General features: G+C 46.8%; 1 protein-coding gene across 1 annotated transcript in view; it reads left to right on the top strand.

The window, feature by feature from the left end:
* Nucleotides 1-686: 686 nt before the first annotated feature.
* Nucleotides 687-26697, top strand: part of LOC149363513 (uncharacterized) — a 42672-nt gene continuing 16661 nt past the window's right edge. Inside the window, exons 1-14 of the mRNA XM_089573510.1 lie at nucleotides 687-1043; nucleotides 2284-2403; nucleotides 3490-3627; nucleotides 5026-5154; nucleotides 5253-5392; nucleotides 6662-6794; nucleotides 8111-8313; nucleotides 10170-10353; nucleotides 11013-11135; nucleotides 12254-12382; nucleotides 14729-14980; nucleotides 16346-16525; nucleotides 24813-24941; nucleotides 25615-25743. Coding sequence (XP_089429636.1) covers nucleotides 839-1043; nucleotides 2284-2403; nucleotides 3490-3627; nucleotides 5026-5154; nucleotides 5253-5392; nucleotides 6662-6794; nucleotides 8111-8313; nucleotides 10170-10353; nucleotides 11013-11135; nucleotides 12254-12382; nucleotides 14729-14980; nucleotides 16346-16525; nucleotides 24813-24941; nucleotides 25615-25743 — 2194 coding nt within the window. The 5' untranslated portion in view covers nucleotides 687-838. The remainder of the gene's footprint in view (nucleotides 1044-2283; nucleotides 2404-3489; nucleotides 3628-5025; nucleotides 5155-5252; nucleotides 5393-6661; nucleotides 6795-8110; nucleotides 8314-10169; nucleotides 10354-11012; nucleotides 11136-12253; nucleotides 12383-14728; nucleotides 14981-16345; nucleotides 16526-24812; nucleotides 24942-25614; nucleotides 25744-26697) is intronic.

Below are 26697 nucleotides of genomic sequence, written 5' to 3' on the forward strand. Positions count from 1 at the left end.
CGAGCACGACACTCGCATTTCGATGTGCCCGAAACTCAAAAGCCGTCCGTGAGCCGTGCGATGTCAGTGCATCTTGAAGAACCCCCAGTGATCGAAACTGACCCGAAGCTCCCCACTAAACAAAGCCTTTCTCCACTATGGTTGTGATAGACACATATATATGTTCATTCAAATCAGCTTTCATATTACTTCATGTGGACTAAAACGAAGGCTGATCTGGATTAATAACGGTACTCGTATAGAACCTGTAGCTCAAGATATACCGCCGTTGCCAGGAAAACGAAACGGGGCCCATTTCCTTCCCTCTCCTCATGCTTCTCAGGCGCGAAATTTCGCGCGCGATTTCCGAAAGGCAACGGTCGCGCCCACAATCCGGCGAAGTCGGACGGACACCGCCCTCCACACTTCGCCGTCTGCTGCCCCCGCCAGGAATGCTCGAAGCGAGTGCCTGGGCGGCCGATCCTATTTTTGCTAAAGCGCGCGCTGTTTTGGCGTCGCCCCAGCGCCGGGCCGCCGAATTACGCCAACGGCCGGGCAGCGTCTCTCCCGCTCCCTCTTTCACCCTTTCTTTTTGTGTGTGTGCGTGTGCTCCCAGATCTATCAGTCTCCCTCATGCCTCTCTCTCTCTCTACCTCAAGGAATGCTTGCAAAAGCACTCTCCTCCTCCCTACAGCTGACGCTAGCGGTAGAGAGCGAGCAGCCATGTGCCTTCCGTCCGTGAGAAGACGTCTTCCCTTACTGTGCCAGGTGATGATGAATTAAGGGTGAGAGTACGCGGACGGAAACGTAGTGAAGGAAGGAAGCTGAGCGTGAACTTGAAAACTTGGGAAACGTCGGGATGCGTCCGCCCGCGCTGGGACTGGCGCTGCCGTTCGGCGGTTTCTGGTCCTTCATTTTGATCGGATGTTGCTTGGTCCACCTAGGATCCCTGGCCAACGCCTCGTCATGTCTGAATGGAGGCCGCAGTCGTCGACACAGCCGTCAGTTCGGAGAACCGCATTGCATCTGCCCGCCCGGATATCAGGGATCTCGATGCGAGTCCGGTGAGTATTTGCTGCGCATGCCGTTATCTTTTACTGTACCCGGTATCTCTCCTCCGTTACTGCATCCCTTATCCGTTACTGTATCTCTTACTGCTGTCAGCTATTCCTGTAGCGCTAATTTGTGGGAGTGATCAAGGAGGCTATTCTTGGTACTGCGATGGCAGGGCTCACCGAGTGGCGATAACATTGTGAAGCGTTGCTCTGGTGATTACGAAAGATAATGAAACGGTGAAGTAATTCCGGTTAGAGGCAGAGTAAAGGTAAAATGCGAGCGAGAGCACTGACTTGAGTAATAAAGAGTAACACTTTACAGGTGACTACGAATTAAGTCTTAGGCCGCTATTTCATAGAGACAGCGGCGAATATCAAAGTCAAAAGATGCCTCACTGAAGACTTGTATGGACACGAGTCATATTAAGCTTGTTGGTATTTCTCGAAAACGCTTTGTTAGTGATGCTTCGTTGTACACTGCGGCGCCTACGTATTCACGAAGCAGAATGTGCAATGCATTTTAAACCAGCACTCTCTTTTAGCGCTGAATACAACACTAACATTGTCAATAGCCCTCCATTCAATACCCGTTATGACTGCTGTGGCCATCATCATCTCGTTTATTATGTAGTCGTATGCCCTGCTAGGCTATTTTAAATCGAACTGATAACACAAGGCAGCAAGCATCCCTGCGGAACTCTTCTTGTGTGCTTTGCATTTGTTCATATCTGCTTCTGCGAATACTTAACCGCAGTTGACGTGTCTGAGGGCAGCCGTATGCTAGAAATATACGATTACCCCACGCTATACCTCATCCAGATTCCCGGATAGAAAAAACAACAACGGGCTTCCACCGTGTTTCGATGTATTCACACAAAGCACATTGTACTTTCACTTCAATATTGCTCGACCATTCTAAGTTAGTGGGCAACGATCGTCGAGATAATTGACTTGTCTAATCGTATAGAGCGGCACGTACAGCCTTTGTCGAAAGTTTAGAGCCCAGGGGTGTTTGCTTCTAGCTCGTGTCTATTCTTCGGAGGGTGGAGTACTAGAGTTCCTTTTACCTTCAAGAGAACTGGAACGCTGGGGCTGTATAATGACCCACATGATGGCATCCAGAAGCAGACACCCTGATGGGCTCTACACTTTTGCGATTGGTGCACTTCCACGCTTTGCCGCGGACACACGTGGCTTCCGGTGCATATCGCTCAGCATGGCGTGACACGTAGCTATGGTGAACTTGCAGACGTAGACGAATGCTTGTCCGATAACCGATGCAAGCACGACTGCATCAACACAGTCGGCTCGTACCGGTGCTCCTGTTACCCGGGCTACCAACTCGCCAGCGACGGAGCCTCCTGCTTCCGTAAGGACAACAGTACCTTTCAGTTGTTGACTCATTGTACATCCTGTTACTTTTTTCTCACTTGTGACGACACAAGTTGCACTGCCAGTTGGCAGCCCATCTGACGCGCGTTGCGTTAGCGTTCAGTCACCGCGACGCCCAGAAGTAGAACTCTGCTGTATACCGCTGCTTTTTGACTTTTTCTTTTCATGTGAAGCTGAGCTTATTCACGCCGAGCGTCTGTCACTAGAGTATGTGCATGGGTCAGCAGGTTGCAGTCAGAGAGGCAGTTGGTATACCTGCGTGAGTTCACGGCAATCATTGCTGTTGACGGTGAAAGGACAGAGCTGGCGTATAGGCTGCGTAGTACAGACGCAAACTGCCAATAAACGAGCCAAGCTTCTGCCGCTTCTTGGGCACACCTTGATCCTCAGCAGCATGTCGTTCGATAAACCAGTGTCAAGGATGCGCAGCCCGTACCTGCGATTTCTTTCAAAAGGTATTGCTGAATGTTTTAGAGATTTGCGATAAATCAGCCCTTTACCGCGAGTTTGTTTCCTCCCTTACAAAAAAAGTTTTAGACAGTCTATAGAGTGTTTATAGACTTCTGTGTATAAAGTCTATAGATTGTCTATAGACAAATTCTAGAGAACATTCTATAGGCAATACAAATACCATAGATAGTCTACAGACAATCTATAGGTCTATGGCCATACACTTTTAGTAGACTTTTGTCTATACATAGTCTATAAACAATGAATAGACAAAAGCAATATCTATAAGATGTCAATAGAGTCAATAAGAAGTCTGTAGACCATTTTTATAAGGGCTAGCATGTTCATTCAGTAAGTGCATAATTGCCTGTTTGCTGAATGCTTGCTTACAGCTTCCGTTCCCTATTTACTTTTTAATATCGTTTTGTGCTGATAGGAGGTTTTCTAAACCACAGGGGAAATGATTGTCATGATATATTTGCTAGCCGCGTCATTATAAGTTGGTGATAGTTGAAATGTAGCGCAGTGTTACATACAAAGGAACGCTACGTTCAAATAAACACCTCCGTTGAACAGCAGTCTTTCCTGTCGCATAAGTCGCTCGTTATTTCAGGTATCGACGTGCAGGAAATTCATGATTGCGGCGTTGACAACGGCGGCTGTGAGCAAGATTGCCGCGTCACAAGAACCGGGCTGGAATGTTCCTGCCGGCCGGGCTACCGGCTTCTGACCGATCGCAAGTCTTGCGAAGGTGTCTGCTAGACATTTTTTTCTTGTTATTTATTTTAAAAACGGACAAAGACAGCGTGCGGCTTACGAATTTTTGCCAAGCGGCCATTAAGAACGCTAATGCGATCTAAGAAATGAACTTTTTTTCGTTTTTTTCTTTTGCTGGCAAACTAAAAATGAGGCATACTTAGATGCTAAACAGAGCGCTTTCTACATTTATCGTATATTCTCACAGTGGAAGCCTCTTTCCGAACGGACGCATTGTCTCTCCTAATATCAGTTGCGCACTACTACAGACAGATACAACTTAGGAACGAAGCGGTGAACACCTCTCAAAGGAGGCTCTCCAACCAATGGCGTCGACTTTTGTCATGACGTCACGGTTAAAGGGGCTCAGAAACACTATCTTAGTTGACTATTTTGCCTGTTGATCGCATACAGTAAGTTACAATGGTGCTATTAGCGTCGGTAATACCGCGTATATTCCGTTTTTTAATATTTTAATGTCCTCCCAAAAACAAATTCATGGCTCTTATGGTGTCCCCACACAGTGGCGGGTTTCAGCAGCGGATATGACATCACCTGGCGCGAGCTGATGATTGTACAAACAGTAAATATACTGCAAACTGTGTGAATAAATAGAGAAACATTTTGTCACATGTCTGTGTTTTATATTAGATCAACAAAAGCAACTTGTTTGTCTTAGATATAAGCTCTGCAAAGCAAGTAAAATAAAAATACACCACCAGGGGCTCTGGCACGGAAATAACGCTGCCAGTCTCAGCAAGAACGAGTTACAGAGAGCAGGCAACCATGGAGTGCAAACTTCCGCGACGTGCTCTGGCAGGCTGTTTTGATTGGTTGCGCCAGGTGCCGTCATCGGGAGAGCGAAATAGGAGTGGGAAGCCCGGCCAAAATCGAGTTGAGGGCAGCGTTTTGTTTGCTTGTATTTTGAAATTTCTTCTTTGAATAACTCCTGTGCATCGATTCCTGTAATTCTTTTTAAGTCAGCATCTGTGTGATATAAAGAATCCACCTGAAGTATCGCCGGTATCCCCCCAAGCAGTGTTTCGCAACCCCTTTAATGGCCTAGCGTGGCATCGCAGGCGGCTGGCAAGTACCACCGTGAAATGAGATTAATCGCGACAGGGTGACAAATGGCCGACACCATTGGCTGGAAGGGCGTCCTTTGTCGGAGAAGAACTGCTTCGTGCTTGAGTTATATCCGACTATGGTGCAGTTTAACGCATGTTTTTCGTACGATCATTCCAGTGCGCATTTGAGTCCTGTGCAGTTTGAAGCAATTGGAAGTCTTTCAATGCTACTAAAGATGGCGAGATTTAGGTTCGTGGACGTCGGTGCTCAAACACCTAATATGCTTTGCTATCTCTTTCTCTCTCTCCCTTACGCGCTGTCGTAGACATCGACGAATGTCTGGAGAAGCCAGATCTGTGCGAGCATCACTGCCAAAATTTAGACGGCTCTTTCCGTTGCACGTGCCCGGCTGGCCTAAAACTGGCTGAAGACGGAAGAACGTGCGAATTAGATCGTAAGTCTTAAAAAAACAACAAAAAAAACACCCTGATGCTGCACGCATGACGACTTTTTTTTACTCTGTTTTTCCTTTATTTTCTGCACTCTTTACAGAATGTCCGAAGGGTCTGTTCGGCGAAAAATGTGAGCACCTATGTCGTGCCTGTAAACGCGGCTCGTGTAACTCTACAGCCAAGAAATGTCGATGTGAACCGGGATTCACCGGAGAATTTTGCGACGAGAAGTGTCCTCAGGTGAGGCGCTGCAGCTCAAATAGCATTGTGTGCGGTAGTTGTATAGGTGAAAGGCTGTGCCAAGGGTGAACGGATTCGGTTCGCAGTACACTAAACGCCTGGTCTTCGTCGAGTTTTCAATACACAATCCGTTCGGTATATTTTTTGCGACAGTAACAACTATAGACCAGCAGCAAGTTCTCAAAAACTGTTTCCCGTCACAGCAACTGACGTGCGCTTTTATGTGTAGTCTACGGCTCTTTTCCTCTAAACGTTAGTGTGTAGTGCTACACGTTAAATAGCCCCAGGTGGTTGAAATTAATCCAGAACCCTCAATTACGACACCTTTGATAACCCACGTGCAACTTTGGAACGTTCATCCCCCCATACCAGACAATTTTTTCCTTTCTTAGACTCGTTAGTGTTGTCTTGAATGATGCATCACAACCAAGAGCCTCCCTATCCGCCCTTGAAGTAAACGTTCCCCCCCCCCCCCCCCCCCCAAAAAAAAAAGGCAGAATCATGCCCAGAACACAACCGAATGTTTTGTCTTAACAACAGATATTTCCGTATCATTGCAGTTTCTTTCTATAGTACTGTAGTATTTTTGCAGTATTTTTCTGTAGTTGTGTTCTTACAGCAATAAACAGCCGATACTACAGAAGATTATGTTGTTACTTCATGGTCACGGCCAAAAATACTACAAAAAACTGTTGTGACGACAAAAATTTTTTGCTGTGTTTTTCTACTGGGATTAACATTTGATGCCTTTGATGGCATTGCAGGACAATACAAAATTCAATGAGCCCTATGTCGAGCTCAGCAGCACTCTTAAGACAGTCGGTGAAAATTACACGCCTTTCATTTTTACGCAGGCATGTTCCGTTTATGAAAGGATGCACGGCGCGTCATTGTACGAATCGCAGTTAACTGCATATGCACCCTCCTCTGCGGTCGAAGTGAGAGAACACTTCATTTTATCGAAGTAATTTCATTATCGGCTTATTTATATGATTTCAGCCTTACTTGTAAGCAATGTTGTTAGCATTTATTGTACTGGATTTCGCTTTAGGCTAAGGCCTACGACTGCGCCAACTAAAACAACTAATACTATGAGACACACCGTCACGCCGACAGCAATTGTAGTAAAAAGAAATTTGGCATCACGAACAGAAGTTTCAAGTAAAAAATGCGCAGTTACCTATTGGGTAGTACTAGCGCGCGGGCTCGAAGCAGTGTTAATCTCGACGGCGAGAAAGCCTAAAAATGCCATCGCGTCGCTCTTCGCAGGGCACGTACGGTGCAGACTGCAAGGAGAAGTGCCTCTGCAAAAGCGACGCCCTTTGCCACCACAAGACGGGCCACTGCAGCTGTGCGCCCGATGCGAACGGCAAGCACCGTTGCAACGACGTCTGCCCTTTCGGTGAGCACATTTCGTTTTCCCTCTCTGTTGTACAACGAATTCACGTGACGTCAGCAGCTTCGCTTGAGCGCCACGTTGCAGTGCGGAGGGCGGAGCAAACATGAAAACTGCTGAGAAGAAAATGACTTGTACAGCAGCTGGCATACGTGCAAATTGGACAGCCTCCCGAAGAACTATTTACCGTATATTGCCGCGCATAAGTCGACGTTTTCTTTAAAAATTTCCTTCCAAAGTTGGGGGGGGGGGGGTCGCCTTATAATCGGAGTTATATGCGGAGTCTTAAAGTCGGCCTATATGCGGGATCAAAAGTAATTTCGACCGAGTCGCGGATAATATCACGCCGCGTGCGCTCGTAATTTTATAATAGTTGTCAGACACGGTGCGAAAGTGGATCTGCTTTAAAAAAATGAATTTAATTGAGATATGCACCAAAGGTTTGTTTTAATACGATAGTAACTTGTTATCACAAGCGACGACGAGTTAGAGATGTCTCGGGAGCGAATGAATGTTTCTTTATGACTCGGCCTACTGAAAAACTTTTTGGGCGAGCTAGGACCGCAGGGTGCAGTAGCGTCGATCTAAATTCAGAGTCTAACTTTTTTTTGCCCAAAGGGGGTCGCGAGTTTGGGGGTCGACTTATAATCGGAGTCGACTTATAATCGGCAATATACGGTACTCAAAAATGAGCCTTACGGGAGCTATGCCTTCTCCGCATTACTCGGAAAGGGCAAACTGAGGTCTCACAAGCCCCACCGATGCTTGCGTTTGAAACACCCGCCTACAGGTGCAGTGGCGCATCGCTTAACCGCTGCACCACTGCGCTGGTAGGGCACGAGGACTCGCAACAGTCTATCAATGTGACACGTGTTGCGAAGTTACCACAGGCGGAGTTAACAAACAACCGGAGATGGCTAAATGGGTAGAGTAAAAAGGAACCGCTAGAGGAAAATAATTTCTCAGACAACAGCAGATCTGCTTGCAAGTATTGGACAGCCTCTCAAAGAACTATCTGCGCAAAAATGAGCCTTGAGGGAGCTATTCTTTTTTCGCAATCACTTCTCCGCATTGCAAGAAGCAACAACGAATAGGAGTGGAATAAGAAGAGAATCAGAATAGAATCAGAATTGGAGTAGAGGAGTAGATTGGGCAGTAAAAGACAGTGGACTCATAATTGGAATCAAATCAGATTTGGAATAGAATTACAATTGGAGTAGATTGTCGAGTGAAAGAAGAATGCTAGCGTATTTCCTCCGCATCAATCCAATTGATCGCCCCTAATTTTTGTTTTTTTACCCACACGTGTAAAATGCATGCAGGCAGGTACGGTGATCGCTGCGAGCGGCTCTGCCCCGACGACTGCCCGAGCGGCCGCTGCCACCGGCGTTTCGGCCACTGCGAGTGCCCACCCGGCAGCCACGGCCGCTTCTGCAACATGCCCTGCCCTCCCTTCACCCACGGGCCGAACTGCGTGAAAGCCTGCAAGTGCGACAGCGCCAACACCCTACGATGCGACCCGGTGGTAAGCTCGTCTCCCTTCTCGAGGTTCACTTTGCTTAGCGGTCGTCGCAGGCACACAACGTCAGCAATGGCCGTCACCCCACAAGTGCAGGAACAAACGATAACATAAACGTTTCAAACGTTTCATCTACTGTTTGCGCAAGTTTTTACCTTTGGAAATTATGAACCAACTCGCCCAGAAGAAAGTACTTATTTTCAAAGAAGAATATGACTTAGATAAAGTAGTATACTTCCTATTGAATGATATGAACACTAGTCGGGTTTACATGAATGTGGACCTCTAGGTCACTTTTTGAGGGAAAGTGCAAAAACGCCGAAGAAGAGAGTAGACGACAAGGGCTTTACGAGTTACGCCTTTCCTTCTCAAAAGCTACTCTTTCTCTCTCTACCAATTAACCTCCCCGCCTTTCCTCCCCCTCCGCCTCCCTCTCGTTCTCCTCCTCCTCCTCCTCCTCTTTTCTAAAAATAGGCACAAGACGCTTTCTGTCGCATTCATGTAAACGCGTCTACTGTTCAAGTTTTACTGAAGCGACTTTTCTCGGCATCGAATCCGTCTGGTATTTCAAGCACGATTGAACCCTGTCGCTGAGGTTATAGCAGCGGATTGTGCGATGGGGCCGTACTTTGCAACGACTCTTTTCTCGCTTCACATTCGCTTGCATCCTCGCCATTGGTCAGCTCCGCCTTCGATATATAGTCCACGAATTATATTGCTTGCCGTGACGTCAGAGGCGGTAGCTGCCAATGATATAGGGGCAGAAGAAAGAACCAGGAAGCGAATCGTTACAATATACGACCTCTTGTACGATGCGACTTTCAGAAGGCGTGGTCGTCAGTGACGATTCGCTACTTGAAACGACTCGATCTGTTGAGGTTTTGAACAATGATATTCCCATGATATAATGTAACAATTTGTTGGTATAACGGAAAGGGGTTTCCCGAAGTTTTGTGTTTCAATGTAAAGATCGGGTGCCAAGTGTAAATGAATGAATGAATGAATGAATGAATGAATGAATGAATGAATGAATGAATGAATGAATGAATGAATGAATGAATGAATGAAGCCCTTATTGCAAGCTAGGATTGTCAATCAACCGCTGTTGAGGAAATAAAATTTATTTTCGTGAAGCCGCACCATGTGAACTCTGATCCACGACTGCAATTTACCTAATTACTTTAAGAAAACGTGGGCAAGTCACTTCCCCGACCACAGTCGGAAGGCTACCAATTTCACGCTCTGCCTTCAGTTTCGTTTACTTAATTTCACTGACCACTTATAGCGCGGCGGACGATACATGAAGACAAGAACACCCGTCCTGTCCGTGCTCTTGTCTTCACTTCCCCTTGGTTTGCGCCTCATTTATTGCCTTAATACAACTGGCTGTCAACAATTCCAACTCGAAAGGGCACCAGAAATGAGTTCAAATCATAGGTAGTTCGAATTTGCAGGAACCTTTCTAATACACTTCACGTTGACAGGACCAAAACGTCAGTTCGAATAAATTGAAACTTCGAATTAACGAGAGTTCACTATATTTGCCACCAACCGGTCAAACATTCCAGTCTTCAGTATATACGGTTAATGAACCGCTATTCCGTCTTGCTCAAAGGATTCCTTGCGCGTCACTGATTAGCTCTCTTCGTCTTTTTATTGCGTAAGCAGTACTGCGCCAGGTTTCGAGCAGTCGCGTAGCTCCCGGCGGTGGCCACGGTCGACCTTTAGCCGCAGCGAGGTCGAACAGATGGAGCGCTGTTGCCATAGCAACCGTTTCAGCTGCGCTCTACCAGGCTCCAGGCTGCCTACCCGGTTTAACCAGAGCTAAACCTCAGGTTTTTTTTTTCTTTTTTTGCGTACAGAGTGGAGAGTGCGTGTGTGGGGCGGGCTTCACGGGCGCCAAGTGCAAGCACCGCTGCCCGAAAGGCTCGTGGGGCCCCGACTGTGCCCTCAGGTGCAACTGCTCCAGCTGCGACCCCGTCACTGGAGGATGCAGCTCGGAAAGCCCCGCTCATCATAGCAAGCGGGCCGGAGATCGCAACCAAGGCAAGTGGGACGCGTTCTCTTCTACTGAGCATTGTACAGCTCCCCGCAAAATCTACCGTAAACACATGCATACATACGAACCTCGTTACACCGAAATAATGGACATAACGAAGGAATGACGATTCCCCTTGGAATCTCGGCCAACACGAGCTATAACGAAACTACGGCTATAACGAAGTAATTGCCGGGCCTTTTCAGCTTCTGTATGTTCAACTGTTTCCCTCCCAGATGTCCTCGTCCTCATATATTTTACGGCATTGCCCAGAACGTAACAAGAAAAGTTAATTGCCAAAACTGGGAAAACAAAATCTGACTCTCTTCGGATATATGTGGCTGATTCCAGCAACTTTAGCAGACCATGTAATTTGAACCACATAAATCAAGCGCTGCATCTGCACCAAGACTCAAAACAATGGAAAGAGGCCTTGGAGAAAGAGTTTCTCGTAACTCCTTTACTGCCCAATAAAGTTTTGTTCTTTTATGACGAAACTGACAGACGGGCGAAAGTGGGTTTGTGCATTTGTAACGACGAAAGCAACCGGGGTCCGGTTATTTGCGTTGAGATGAAAAACTGTACTCGCCGCGTTGAGCACACCACAAGAATCGGTGCACTCATATCTGGAATTGCATTTTTTTTTTTACTGTCGTATTCCGCGCAGTTGGCTGCCGGGGCGAAGACTGCGCCAAGCGTTGCAAGTGTCGGAACGGAGGCATCTGTGACGAGAAGAAAGGGGGAAGATGTCGTTGTGCCCCAGGCTTCAGGGGAACCCTTTGTGAACACAGTGAGTTACGATGAGTGTCGTTCCACGCGAATCGTGTAACAATGCTCACTCCTCCGCAACTCAAAAATGGCAGTTTTGGCTACTTAGCTTCATATATTAGCGGTTGTCGGAATAAATGCTCTGTCGTGAATAAGTGTGTCTCCAGAACATCAAAAAAGCAATCTAGAAGCATTCGTGCCATGTACGCCGCAGATCACCCCATTTAAAGGTGCACTGAAGAGGAATCTGAACTCGTCTTTTTGCCGCGGGAACTCGATCTACACGTTCCGAGCATTCTTGGAAACTTCGAACTATCGTCCTGTCCGGCTGATGTCCCTAATTTAAATTGGATTAAACGTCCCGGCTCCCACTTTTTTTTTTTTTTGAACTCACCGCTGACGGTAGGAGGAGTCAACCAACCAATTTTTCTGCCAGTCCCGTGGTGGCTTGCCGCTCTGTTATCGGCGGAGTGATACGTAGCGATAGGCGAAAGCAAAGAATTTACGCGTATTTTTATTGCTGTAGGCCTAATTTGAAGCTGTGTAGTCTCTGACTGGACCTATTTATTCACGGAAACCTTAAAAAAAAAACAAAACAAAAGCGAAAGCGAAGCCGCCACGTGACTGCCGGAAAGGCGCTCCACGCGTTAGTTGACTTCTCCTACCTTCAGCGGCGAGTTCAAAAAAATTTTGAAGCCGGGACGTTTAATCCGATTTAAATGAGGAAAATCGGCTGCACAGGACAATAATTCGAAATTTCTAACAAGGCTCGGAACGTGTAGATCGAGTTCCCGCGGTAAATAGACGAGTTCAGATTCCTCTTTAGTGTACCTTAACATCTACACTTAGAGCATGTGCGTCGACTTTAACTCACAAGAGTGGCCCCGAGCCGACGGCTAATAACGGAGCTATTGGCTTGATGTTCCGCTCACGTGTCCTGGAGACTTTTGTCCCCGCTAGTCTAACATGGCGTGATAGTGACTTCCAACGGCTACTTTGAGGAACTAGTCCGTGGCGTTAGAGGTATCTTAGCGCTGTCAAGACACGTCCTGCGTTTGACTTGAACTGGCGGCTGTTGATGACGCTGATAATGGTGGTGGTGATGATGATCGCGATGATTTCTGGGCTTCTGCTGCGCAGCGTGCGTCCCTGGAACTTTCGGCGCCAACTGTTTGAAGACTTGTCGCTGCGCCAACAACGCTGAGTGCGACCGTGCGACGGGCCAATGTCTGTGCACCTCCGGCTGGCACGGTCCTCATTGCACAATGCGTAAGTGGCAGTCACTCCGCCGGGATTCAACCCAGTGGGAGTTTCAATACGTGCGAACCATTTTTATCCCGGACATCGAGACTTTATCAGTAGGTGAAAAGGCGTGGTAGAAATTATCAAACTGTGTCTGCCAGGCAGCCGCCGAATGCGAATTTTTTTCGTGCAGGAACATTTTTTTTTTGGAGGGCGTCTTAGAATTCATTCATTCATTCATTCATTGTGCATGTAAATGCTTTGGCCCTACTAGGAAGGAAATTACAAAGAGAAGACAAAAAAAAACTGAAAGGTGAGGAGGGTACAAGACAGCACCAAAAATTAGGCTACAAACGCAGCTGAAATCCGCCATCTTCGCTTGACAAAAAAGACATTCCAGTTCTTTTCAGAAGTCGCTGGACTTAGAAACAATTTATGGCAACTCGTTTCATTTTTTCACTGTTTTAGGGGGGAAAGCAGATTTTATACAGGTTTGTTTTGACTACTGTGGTTGGATCGCTCACCGCGAGGCATACGCCTATCACTAGCCACTCCAGTAGGTCGGGCACCTTTGTGAACTCGGTCCTTGACTGGCGTGAGCCAGACCCGGAATAATGCGACTCCATTTCACTTCTATTCCAGTTTATTTGTTTTGCGCTCTACGCCATTGTCTAGGTCAAATACATGCTACCCCCCCCCCCCCCCCCCCCCCCCCCTCTTGCCCTATTGTGGAGATCAACTGGTCTGTGAGGTGGACGGTAAGGATGGAATGGAATGGAATCGGAGAGAATCGTTACATTACACCGGCCTAGTTCTGTTTCGCCTTATGTTGCACACGAACGGTGAGGCAGATGCTGTACGGTTGCCTCAAGCCCATACGATTCCATTATCTCTAGCAGCCGAGAGACAGAGAGAGAAAAAAAGAACCCTTTTTTTTTTTTAAGCTTTAATGAAAAGTTGTGATTTTTGCCGCGGTGTTCAAAACATGCTCTTGTGCGCACGTGAAGGTTTTGAAAGGGTAAAGGATGCTAAGGAAGGCGTGGCGCTAAATGCGGGAAACAGAAATGTGTAGAAAGAAGATAAAAAATTGCGTATATAGAATTCAGTGGTATAGAAATCTGCAACTGCGGCGCAACAGAGAGACAGAAGAAAGGAGAAAGGCAGGGAGGTTAATCTGGCAACGCCCGGTTAGCTACCCTACATGTGGTGAGGGGGATAAAGGGAGCAAGGGAGCGTGAGAGTAGACAGAATTAAAGTCCAGCTCTCAGCTGGAACGCGTCCATGTTGTCCTTTAGTCTCCAGCTATACAAAGGACAAGAATGTTAAAAAGGCTTACATTGTTCTGCGTACTGCGTGAAACGGGAGAATATCTGGGTATAGTTCACTATAATCTGGGGGATATCTCTGTCCATGTGTGCAGTAACCGGGCTGATTATCATATTCGATGGCCTGAATAGGTTGACATGTCATTAAAATATGCTTAAAGGGGTGGAGACACCAAATTTGTGGTTGGCGTGTTCTTTGTTTCAAACGTTTCTTATTGCTCTAGGAAGCATGATACACACTCGAATATTCATATATCCCCTGTTAATAATTTAATATCACATTTTTAGGTGAACGATTTTCGGTTTCTGAATGCTGAGTTGGACAGTGACGTCACTATGTAGGATGCTCAACTACTTTGCCTGGTCACGTGGACCCACAAAGTTGTGACGCACCTACTGCAGCATCGTCTGCTTTCGCACACACGTGCTGACCAGCGCATGAAAACAAACAACGGCACGGCTAGTCCCAGCAGCTCGGATTTTGACGAATCTGATTCCAATGAGGACACCGACTTTTTTTTGATCGCACGCTAATACCGCCTTCGCGGGTTCGCATGAGGATGCGAAGCACTTCGCAAAATGCCAGTAAGCGTGGGTAGTTCGGCAATACGTTGACAAAAATAACCGAGCGAGTGGCGGTTCGCAGCAAATGCGGCTCGCTGGTGCGTCAACTGCGCTCACGTGGCTCGTCACTCGTGCCTCATGGCTGCGTCTGTGGCTGTGCCTTGCTCATCGTACGTCACTGTATTTTGGTATGACGTCACTAAAACGTTGGTTACTCTACCAGCGTAGTGACGTCAGCGTTGATGGCGCTAGCGATGGGTCCAGATCGTGAGAGTGAGCATTTAGGTAATCTTTGGGACCGGATTAAAATATTTTTTTAAACGTTTGTCGTGTCCAACACCTGGCTGTGAGTGCTCCTTACTTACAGAGGAATCCCATAGCAGGCTTTTTATGGCCTCAAAATTTGGTGTCTCCACCCCTTTCACTCTTCCAACTGAGTGACAGTTGTGACTCAAGCAACTGTTCCTCCTCTTCATCATGGCAGCGTGCCCCTCCGGTTGGTACGGGCGCAACTGCAGCCGCCGGTGCGAGTGCGAGCCGAACGCGGCGTGCGACCCCATGGGCGGCGCATGCATCTGCGGTCCCGGCTGGGTGGGCAGCTTCTGCGAGCGCCGCTGCCCGGAGGGCTTCCACGGGCCCGAGTGCCGGCTGCGCTGCCACTGCCCCCGGGGACGGGGATGCCACCACGTGACCGGACAGTGCGGGTGCACTGCCCCGGACGGAGACTGCGCGGATGGTGAGGATGCTGAGGGAAGGTCGCGGTCAGCGGCCTTTCTAACGGAGATTTCAGGAAAACATAAAGGTCGTGCAACCGCGATTCCGGCTCCACAGCTGTGTAGTTTGCTTTTGAGCACCCCTAGCGATCGCAGTTCGATAACTTAGAAGGATGTGGTTGTAGGCCAATTGGTAGGACATCGTGAGGAGGACAACCGCAGAACAGGACAACACAGAGGCAGGCGGCAACACAGGGTGGTACTGACAACTGAACATTTATTGAAGAACAGCAGCGCTTATATGGATCAGTAGCGCATGTAATCTGGCAAACAATAGTAAAATGAATATGAAACATGAGAAAACAATTCAATGCAACCATGACGAACAATCAGCACGTGCTGAGTGTTTTCGTCATGGTTGCATTGAATTGTTTTCTCGTGTTTCATCTTCATTTTACGATTACGCGCGCGACTGATCCATATCAGCGCTGCAAGTTCTTCAATAAATGTTCAGTTGTTAGTACCGCGCTGTGTTGTCGCCTGCCTCTGTCCCGTCCTGTTTTGCGGTTTTGCTCCTCACGCAATTCGATAAAGATGGGGTATGAAAGCATTTATGTGCAAGGAGTAGATGCCGAAAGAATCGCAGAAAGTCGTGATTTATTCATGGTTTCCTCATAGACTACTATTTTTTTTTTTTTTTTGAGTCGGGGAGAGAGGAGGAGACAGGGTATTCGAATTCGTATATTACTGTCAGCTTGAAGGGCGTTCCGTTAATGGCGACAGTGAATCAGGTTAAATGACGAGGATAATAATGAAATGGGTATGTTGGCGGTCATTAGAAGAGGCTCTTGCCCGGCACTCTATAGACTTAGATTGATTGATGATCATTTTACTAGATCCAATGCCCCATCACCCAAGCGATATTCGTCGTACATGTATACTATGAGCGACTACGTTTTCGTTCACTCCGTAACTCCTGGTTAACACTGTGGCATATACATTACGTGCGGTCAACACTATTAGCTCAAGGCTTCTTCCAAAGTCGTTTTCGGGTTTAGTAATTCCTTGTTGTGGTCAGCGTGTAGTACGTGTCTTATCAGTGTCACTTCTGATAGCACAGCCATGCTGAGCAGGTACGAAAATGTCACAATGCAACCACGATGACGACTCCCTGAATAATTAAGAGTAACTTGTAGAGGACATAAGTGACTGCAGCGGGGGCGAAGTCTTGAATATACTCCAGGAAATCGGTTTCTAAGCATGAGACCCTGGCAGTGTGCAGAAGACTGGACGACATTGGTCTAGGTTTTCTTCAAGGCAGACTTTGGCGCTGCCCCCACAAGTAGAAACGGGGACTCTGTTTCACATCCTTTCCCGGATTTTTGCAGCTTCTTCGCAAGAGCTCTCTACCGAAAGTACTCTTCCCACTGAGACTCCGTTGCATGCGTTAACAGCCATTCCTATGAATACGAGGCATCACTGCCGTTGTCAGCACGGAGCCACCTGTTCGCAAGTGGATGGCACATGCCATTGCAGGCCAGGATTTCAAGGCACCCACTGTGAATCAGGTGCGTGCAAGCGTGGCTTTGCTTTTATTGTTATTTTTTTTGCTGCGAAAGCAATACTACGCTAGTCGCCGAGCCATTTCGCGGAGCCGAGGAAAGGCCATACTGCGCATGCGCGAGAGGCAGTGACGTCACACGGAGCACAGCTGGCGCGCTTCCTTCGTCGCTGCGCGGGTGACTCAGAGGTGCCGCCGCCGTGCTCGCCAGTTGCGCATGCGCAGTAGTGGCGCATAGCTAGTGCGCCGAGGCCGCCGCCGCTGCCGCGCGCTCTCCATCGCCTCTCTCTCTCTCTCCTTCAGTAGCGGCGCCCAGCTAGCGTGCCGAAGGGCCGGGGCACCACCACCGAGAACTTGCAAGGCCGGCGCGCCACCTCCTCTCACAGGCGCCTACGTCACGACCGCGGGATGGAGCCGGGAATAGTCAGGGGATGAAGCTGCTCACGCTGACGAGTTGAGTCGTTGAGTTACTACCGGTTGAGCCGGTTTGGCTGTCACCATACAGAACTTCTACCGGGTCGGCCGAGTGGCGAGGCGACGGCATTCCTTCGGTGGCTGTGCTGGTGCAAAATTGTCGTCGAATTCTCTCGTGTTGGTTGTCAATGGTGACAAAAAGGTGCTTTTGGAAATAGGAGCCGTGCGCAGGCACAGATCAGAATGCCTGGCTCATGTTGTGCCCCAAATTGCAAGTCTAACTACGATCTGAAAGTCTCAAGTGTCCGCGTCTACAGGTTTCCGAGCGACCCGCAGCAGAAAGCGGCGTGGACAAAGGCGATTTCTCGTGAAAATTTCACGCCAACAAAGCATACTGTGGTAAGCATCGTTTGTTTTTTGGTTATGCTCTATGTATATGTAACATAAAACAAGCGCTTTTCCTTACGTTTGTTGTGCGTATTGCGGCACACTATCTCTCTCGCCTGTAGGTATTTGTTAAGTCTGTGTTCATGCTCGCTTCGATCCGTTTCCCGTAAGCGTGCATAGAACTATACATTACTCTTTTTTTTTTTTCAGCTGTGCGAGAAACATTTTGTCGAAGCAGACTTCGTTAGAACTGCAACATACACAGATGCGCAGACCGGCAAGGTGATTGAAGTGCCGCTGGAACGCGTTCGCCTAAAGCAAACAGCAGTGCCCAGTGTGTTCGCCGACTGCCCGAAGTATCTATCTCGCCCGACAGCGTCCGGCCGGGAGGCACCAGAAGAAAAGAAAGCTCGATTAGAAGCTGCGTCGCTGCGAAAAGCTATTGAGCTTTCTGTTGCCGCACAAGCAGAAGAAAACCGGAAGAACAAAGTAGGCAGTTTCAGGGAGTTTTGCGATGCAATTTCAAACTCCTCGATTTCCGACTTCTGGACTGTGATTGTCAAAGAGTCAAAGGTCCTATTCTTGGATCTGTCATTTGATCGTGCTCCCGCTGTGCGTAGTTCGGTGACAGTGTCAGCAGAACTGTGCGTTGAGGTGTTTATTGGAGAATCGTGCATCAAGAACCTTTCCACTGTGAATGTGCCTTCACACTTGCAAGACCTCAGGCAGCTAAATGAGGTATTGCAGTCGGTTGAGCAGCTACAAAGTGGATGCTATGCGGATGGAAACCGAAAGGCTCACCATCTTCTGGAAACTGCGTTGCTACTGCTTCATGATGTGTGCGAGGAGTACCAGCAACAAGAAAATCAGGGATGGCACTTGGAAGTTCTCAAATTTGTAAGCAGTCAAGTAGAGCTTGTTTTGAAAAATGCTTTACGTTACTCTTCAGACATGCTTGTTTTTGCGGGACTGCTGTACACAATATCACCGCATGCATATAAGTTTATCCGAAGTTCTATGAAAGTGAAGTTGCCCCACCCTGTAACAATAAGGCGCCTCTGCTCTTCATATCAGGTAAACCCTGCCCTAGAGCAGCACGACTCTTCCTTCCTGAGCTATACGAAGACAGTGTTGAGCGTGATGAAAGAGCATGAGCGGACTGTTACTCTGATGATGGACGAGATTCATCTCCAAAGCTACTTTGATTATAAAGGTGGCTTTATCACAGGCGCTGCAGTAAACAGCTCAAGTCCAGCCAAAACAGCTCATGTTTTTATGATACAAAGCCTTCTTTCAAACCACAAAGATGTTGTTCACATTCTGCCCGTAGCTCAGATTGATGCAGAAACTCTTCATAAATTCTTACACAAACTAATAGGGAATCTTGAATCACTTGGACTGAAAATTATAGCAGTTGTCTCAGACAATAATTCAATAAATCGAAAGGCTATGAAATTTTTCGCAAGTCCGCCAAAGGCCAGCATTGTCTATCAGCATCCAGCTGATTCTTCTCGGCCACTGTTTTTCATTCTAGACCCAGTTCATGTGTTAAAGTCGGTGCGAAATAACTGGTTGAACCAGCGTAGCATAGGCAAATGCATGTATTTTCCAGATCCGAACAGCGCTGAACCAAAGCCACCGATTCTGACAGCATCATTTAAAACTTTGCGGGAGCTCCACGATGCAGAGAAAAATGAGCTATTAAAAGTAGCACCAACCCTATCATTAAAGGCACTAGACCCATCGAATATGGAGCGGCAAAACGTGAATCTTGCACTTCGCATTTTCAATGACTCCACAGTGGCTGCACTGAAATCTACCAACATACAGCATGCAAAAGAAACTGCTGATTTTATTGCTACAATTCTGACTTGGTGGCAGATAGTCAATGTAAAGACGCCAAGGAAAGGTCAGCGCCTGCGGGATGAGATGCAGTATCCTGTGAGTTCCACGTCATGCCCTCAGTTGGAATTTTTGAAGAAGATGACAGAGTGGCTTGACTACTGGGCTAGCCTAAAGCATGATGCAGGGCGTTTCACACCAGAAACACACATGGCTCTCGGACACACAAGCCATGCTCTGCATGAAATTTCACTTTACTGTTTAGAGGAGCTTGGGTTTAAATATGTCCTACTTGGAAAGTTTCAGACAGACTCTCTAGAAGAGAGGTTCGGAAAATATCGCCAGCTGAGCGGTTCTCAATATCATGTTTCGGTTCGGCAGATTTATGAGTCCGAGAGCAAACTGCGGCTGCAAAAAGTCCTAGATCTTCCCGACTTAGATGTCATAGGACGGCCAGTGTCGAAGACAACTGCCAGCTCATTTCACGAGCAGTTTCCAATAAAAGTTTACAACGGAGACATTCAGAAAAAAACTTCAAGGATGCCAGCTGTGACATACGTTGCTGGATATTGTGCGCATGCTGCGTTGAAGAAGCTCATGTGTACATCGTGTAAAGAAATGCTTGTTTTAGAAAATACAGATTTAGACAAAGATGAAAACGTACTCATTGCAGGCATGACAAGAGGGGGTTTGAAATTCCCCCAAGCAGTGGTCGTCAATGCGGTGCTCTTCACTGAGATTGTCCTTGACAAGCTTAGAAGCCAGCAGTATTCTTCGCAGTTTCTTGCTCTGGCTAATCAAAAGGAGGCACTGGTAGCACTCGTATCTCATGCTCTTGATAGTTTTGAGGTGCCTGACTACTGCGATTCGGGGCATTCTCCGCAGGAGGTCATGCATCACATCCTCAGTGCGGCAGCCAATACACTCCTCAACAATCTATGCAAAGCAGCCAACAACAAACTGGCTATGCCAAAACCAAAGCGAAAGCTGCAAACTGTACAGAAATGAAGTGACTGCACGCAAAACTACTGGAATTGTTAAAAATGTTGTTAAAAATGCATAAGAGGTGTATTGTTTCATCTTGCTGTGATTATGCTGCATTGTACATATTTTCCTCAATTTTGTGTTGTTTACCGTAATAAATCACTCGTTTCTTGAAACACTGTAGCCATTCATTCCTGGCTTCCTTTCTTCTGTGTTGTCAACAGGCTGTGTATTTACATTGCTTTAAATGCCGTGTATTGATTCTTTGGTGACTGAATTTATATTTTGTGGTAAATGGCCTGGCCAGAACATTTCCATGCGGACACCGCGGCGAAATTTACTTGCGGAAGTAAGACCCTATCAATCAGCGCAAAGCACACTAATTTGTGCATACGCTAAATAAAACCACAACATTAAAAGTGATTGTGTTTCTGTCGGTAAAGTATTTTGTAATAGTAGTTCTTATTACTACTGGTCCTTACATGAACGAAACGGCATAAACCGACGGCCTCGGGGTAAGGAGCGCGCTGAAGATCCGTCGAGGAGTACCGCGCGAGGTGAAGCCGACTTCCAGGCCCATCCCGCGAGCGTGACGTCACGGCGGCGCGCGGAGGCCTTGAGTTACGCCAGCTGTGCGTAGTGACGTCACTTGCTCCTCGCGCATGCGCAGTATGGTCGTGCAAGAGCGCGCGAAACGGCGAGGCTGTGGGCAGTGTAGCTCATGCAACAATATATGGCTACGCGCAGATGTTGCTTTCGCAATCCTCCAGGTTTAACCAGAGCTAAACCCCAGCCAATTTTTTCATTCTTTGTGCGCCCGAGATCCGGAGTGCAAATGTTGACGCTTTAATTTAATAGGTTACGATAATTTGGGTGCAAAAACAAGTTTGAAATATATTTTGCTGCATTTCTAACTTTTCACTGTGCGCCGGACCATGCCAGATATCTACGAAATTATGAAATTTCGGAAGCACACAGGAAAGTCGGAGCCCTCGTCCTCAAACGGGTGCTTGTGTGTTGGTTGCACTGTTACGAATTCTAAGAGATGCTTTGCTAAGAGGTGCTCCGAAGTGATTTAGCGCAGGTTTAAAGGCACGTGAACCCACCTTCATTTTTTTTTAATTTTTACTGCCACCATAAAACGTGCTCGGGCTGACTCCTGTTTTTTTTAGGAGCTTCTCACCAGAAGGGAATGCCATTAGACCTTACTCACTAGACACGAGCAGAGGTTCTAAAAGTAGCTGAGAAACATGACCAGAGCTCTTTCCATGCCTGCTGCGCCTGCAGTTCTATGTTGCAATATATTGTAAAAGTTTTTCATTGCCGGGTCTCCGGAGGCTTTTTCCACCTGTCATGTTTTGGACTGCTTGTTTTTTCACGGTACATGAAAGCGCCATTTTAAGTACAACACAGGGTTGTGAAAAATTAGACGTTGATAATAAACTAAAGCTCCTGTAGCGGAGAAAGAACAGAATGGTTGTTTAGTGGGCATGCTGTTTTGCAAACTTTAAAACTAGATGACCAAGAGTTTGAACCCAGTGCTTTGCCGATCACTGCTTTTAACGAAGTCCAAAAGACAACGCAAAATTAAATGATGAACAAATAGCGCTAATATCAGCCGATATAGAAGAAGTAATTGAGAAACGCCACATGGAAAATTGGGATTATAATCAGTTGGAACTGCTCATCGCTACAAAAATGAAACAAGTGAAAGGAGTTAACCGCTGGAGAGGAAAGAGGAAGCCACGAAGCTGGTGGAATATGGAAATTAAGGAGGCCATCGAACAACGACGGGTGGCTTCAAGGGAACACAGAGAAGCAAAGAGGGCGCAGTTATCTGTAGAGGAAATAGGAAAAAAATGGGAATCTTATCGACAAAAGAAACAGCAAGTTCAGGTCCTAGTCCAGGCTAAAATAAAGCAGTCCTCTGATAAATGGCTGGCTGAAGTTCGCGAGGCAAATAAAGGGGGGCCAAGAAAATTCTGGAACCATATAAGCTGGTTGGGAAAAACAAATCAAAGAAAGCAGGAACAGATTATAGATTTTGAGGGAAAATGTTTGGAGGGAGACGATGCTGTGGACTACATTACGTCATTTATAGCTGCGTCTTTTAGCGACGCCAATGGGGTAATCTCCCCAAGTGAGGCGGCAACACAGGACAGCACAAAAGAGAACAGCTTAGAACTGACTAGTCTTAACTGGGAAAAGGCGGAAGCGAATATTCCTAAAACCACATCCGCAGGGATAGACGAAATTCCAATTAAGCTGATTAATGAACTTGGCCCAAGAAGCAAGGACGCGCTGATAAAAGCATTGGAGGCAGTCATAACAAATAAGCAAATTCCGCACAGCTGGAGACAGAGTACAATGAATTTGATTTATAAAGGGAAAGGAGATAAGATGAACATAAAATCCTTCCGTCCGATTACGATAACATCTGTTATGTACAGGCTGGCAATGCAGGCGGTGAAATTAAAAATGCAGTCATGGGTAGAAGGGAATAGGATACTCGGAGAACTTCAGAATGGGTTCAGAAGGGGTAGGCGGTTAGATGATAGCCTGTTCGTGCTTACCCAATGCATAGAAATAGCTAAGGCGGAAAATAGACCTCTGTTTATAGCCTTTCTGGACATAAGCGGTGCATACGATAACGTGAACAGGGAACTCCTGTGGAGCATATTGAAAGATTTAGGTATTGGTGATGAGGTAATTGATTTTCTACAGGAAATCTACCGAGATAATGAAGTTGAAATTACATGGGAAGGGAAAAAAAAGTACCACAACTGTAGGGGTGCACAAAGGATTAAGGCAAGGTTGCCCTCTATCACCGCTGCTGTTCATGCTTTACGTGATAAATATGGAAAGAAGGCTAGAAGAAAGTAATCTGGGTTATAATCTATCGTACAGATTAGGCGGAAATGTAGTTGAGCAGCGACTCCCGGGTTTAATGTATGCGGACGATATTGTACTGTTAGCAGATAGCCAGGAAGATTTACAAACTTTGGTTAATTGCTGTGGAGACGAAGGAGACGCTCTAGGATTCAGTTTTAGCGCAACTAAATCAGGTGTGATGATTTTTAACGATACAACTGATCAGGTGCTTACAATACAAGGCCACGAAATACCCAAAGTGGCCGAATACAAATACCTTGGGATATGGCTAAACGAAGGGCAGATATACACGGAAAAGCATGAACAGGCTCTTAGGGCAAAAGGACGAAGAGACGCCGGGATAATGAAACATAGGGCATTATGGGGGTACAACAAATATGAAGTACTAAGAGGTATTTGGAAAGGAATAATGGTGCCGGGACTTACTTTCGGCAATGCGGTTCTGTGCTTAAGGGCAGAAGTTCAGTCGAGATTAGACGTAAATCAGAGAGCTGTTGGAAGATTAGCACTAGGTGCCCACGGCAAAACCACAAACGAGGCAGTACAAGGGGATATGGGCTGGGCATCGTTCGAGGCACGGGAAGCTAAGAGTAAAATACTATATGAAGAACGCCTGAGGAAATTGGACGATAACAGATGGGCAGCTAAGGTATTTAAATATTTATACAGAAAGAACGTTGACTCACAGTGGCGGAAAAGAACTAGAAAACTAACCAGTAAGTATGCCGGTCATGAGGACGGAGAAAGAAAGAGCATTAAACGACAGGTCAAAAACGCGGAAGTTAAAAATTGGATGAATTCAATGGAAAAGAAACATAGTGTAGAACTATATCGATTCTGGAAAAGGCAGATCAGGAAAGAATTTTTCTATGATAACTCAAGAGGCAGTGCCCTACTTTTTGAAGCTAGATCAGGGTGTCTTAGAACGCGCAGCTACAAAAAGAAATTTAACGAAGAAGATGACACATGTGCAGTGTGTGGTAGATCTGTGGAAACAATTGAACACCTCATAATCAAATGTGATGGTATCCATCCGGATGTCGATGCAGGCACAGTCACTCTTTCTGAGGCCCTAGGGTTTAAAGATAACAATGGTCATGTAAATAAATCTGCAGTGGAAGTCAGCAAAAAGCGATTGGAGGATTGGTGGCTGAAAAGCAGAGATGTGGAATAAGGTTAGAATAGTAGGAAACCGTAGGCAAAGTTGATGGAGAATCTTAATGAGAATTGCCAACACAGTAAACAAAAAGATAATAAATAAAGAAAAGCTGAGCATGGTGCCAATTGCCACCACCCCGTTTCAAAGGGGGCGCTCCTATCCATCCATCCATCCATCGACACACGCGTCGGCAGCCGTGTCGACAGACTTGTCCGCCGCCGAGGGTGGGACTCGAACCAGAGCCTTTGACATTTGAAGCGGAGACGCTAACACTCCGCCACGAAGGCTCAAGGTTGGAGCATGAATAAAGGCGCATCTAGTGAATGCATGGGTTTCATAAATAAAATAAAAGGAATAAAGTGAAGGAAAGGAAAAATAAAAATAAGAAAATAAACAAAAATAAAAACAAAATAAAAATAAAATATGGAAATAAAAATAAGAAACAATAAAAATGAGAAAAAGAACAAAATAAAAAAAATAAAAAAATATGAGAAATAAAACAAATAAAAACAAACAGTGCGCCAGGAAACGCTTTCGCCTTGCAGCACTTTAGAGAGCCAAAGTGCTCCCTGAATTTTTTTTTCATTTTCCGGCTCGCTCTTGATCGCGAGTGCAGTGTGCCCGGAGGGCTTTTTCGGACACGGCTGCTCGCAGAGGTGCAACTGCAGGCCCTGGGAACCCTGCGATCACGTGACCGGATCCTGCAGCTGCCAACCCGGCAAAGAAGGGCCGAGCTGCGAGCAAAGTGAGCTAGGTCTTTGTTTATCAGTGAGCTCTTTGCTCTTTATTTCTTTATTAGTGAGACCTCCGCGTTATTAAGGCGAAAGCCTTTAATGGCTTATGCTCGCGGCTCCCACGAGGTTTCGCCCTACTGGCGGAGAGCTAAGGCCCGCGCCGAAACGTCCGCACGAGACGAGTTCCCGAGGCCGAAGAGGCACGCGACAGTCATGCCGTCTGTAGGCGCCCTCCCTTTTCAGTGAAGGTAACTAGGGAGGACAACACTGAGGGGAAGCAAACCCACGGGGTCAGAGCAGGGCGAGTCCCCGCAGACTTCAACAGTTTTTGTTAGTGTTCTTCAAAACACGGTACACCAGCATAATCCTTATCGCCAAAATTCTAAATGTGAACTTAGTAACTAATATTCTGGTTTTCATAGTGAAAGTTAAGCCTCATCTAATGAAGTTGAGTGGGATAACACTCGTTTATTTCGTTGTTGCAGGTACACTCAAGATTTTACTTAGTACCTACTTGATGCGCAAATTTTATCTGGTTAAAACAGGTACACCATATCTGGACTCCTGGACGGGTTCCAAGGAAAATGACGTTCGACTCACTTAACAAACCTAATTTCTTAATATAGCGTTTTGTTATAGCAAGGTTTACCGCAACTACCTTTTTTTTTTCTTTTCCACTTGCAGAGTGCAAGGATGGTTGGTACGGCCATGGTTGTTCACAGCGTTGCAATTGTCCGGCCGGAGTTAGCTGCCATCACGAGAGCGGAGACTGCCTATGTCCCCTTGGCTTCAAGGGAAAACAGTGCAACGAAGGTAACGCTGTCGCGAACACAAGATTCACTGACTCATTCTATATATAGAATAGAAAGTACACTTCGACACTGACGTTTATCTGTCCTCGTTTCGGCCGCAGCCAGATCTTCCTCAAGCGTGTATGTAAAGATAAACCTATACCGGCAGCTATTCCTTCGAATGATTCCGAATGCAAACCGAGCTACCAAGCATTTTTTTGCCCGAGGTTTTCCGCACTGAAAGTGGCCAGGTCGCAAGTGTTTCAAATTTGCCGCCAGCAGCCCGCAGTTGATATTGCTTTCCTATTCGAAGCTCTGGTGAATGAGTGAGAGTGTGAGTGAGTGAGAGTGTGAGTGAGTGTGAGTGAGAGAGTGAGGGAGTGAGTGAGAGTGTGAGAGAGTGAGTGAGTGAGTGAGTGAGTGAGTGAGTGAGTGAGTGAGTGAGTGAGTGAGTGAGTGAGTGAGTGAGTGAGTGAGTGAGTGAGTGAGTGAGTGAGTGAGTGAGTGAGTGTTAACAATTTATTGAGAAAATAAATGGTCACCCGAAGGGCGTGGCCCTCAGTCCACGGCTCCAACAGCTTGTGCTGTCCGCTCTTCCCTGTCGATCAGCCGGAGCTGGTCTTCGAGATTCGTGTTTGCCAGCGCGACGTCCCATGCTCAGGAATAGGGTTGTGGTTAATCGGGGCAGCCCTCAATTTGGGGATCTTGACTATGCTTTGTGGTATATCGAGGGGGTACTCCCCGCATGTTGGGCATTTATTACTGTATACAGTTGAGCGGATTTTGTTTAGAAGACCGAGGTTTGCGTAGATATTAGTCTGCAAATGCCACCATGTCGCCGATTGTTCCTTGGTATGTTTCTGGTGTGGTTATGGATAATTCGTATCTGTCAGTAGCGTTAGAGGATTGCGCCGCACTGTATGAAAAATGGAAACCGTTCGCACCCTTCTCTCCCAGACGCGATCTACACAGTTGA

The sequence above is a fragment of the Amblyomma mixtum genome, chromosome 2 (assembly GCF_055824585.1).
Source record: "Amblyomma mixtum isolate Tamu chromosome 2, ASM5582458v1, whole genome shotgun sequence".
In the NCBI taxonomy this organism is placed as follows: Eukaryota; Metazoa; Arthropoda; class Arachnida; order Ixodida; family Ixodidae; genus Amblyomma; species Amblyomma mixtum.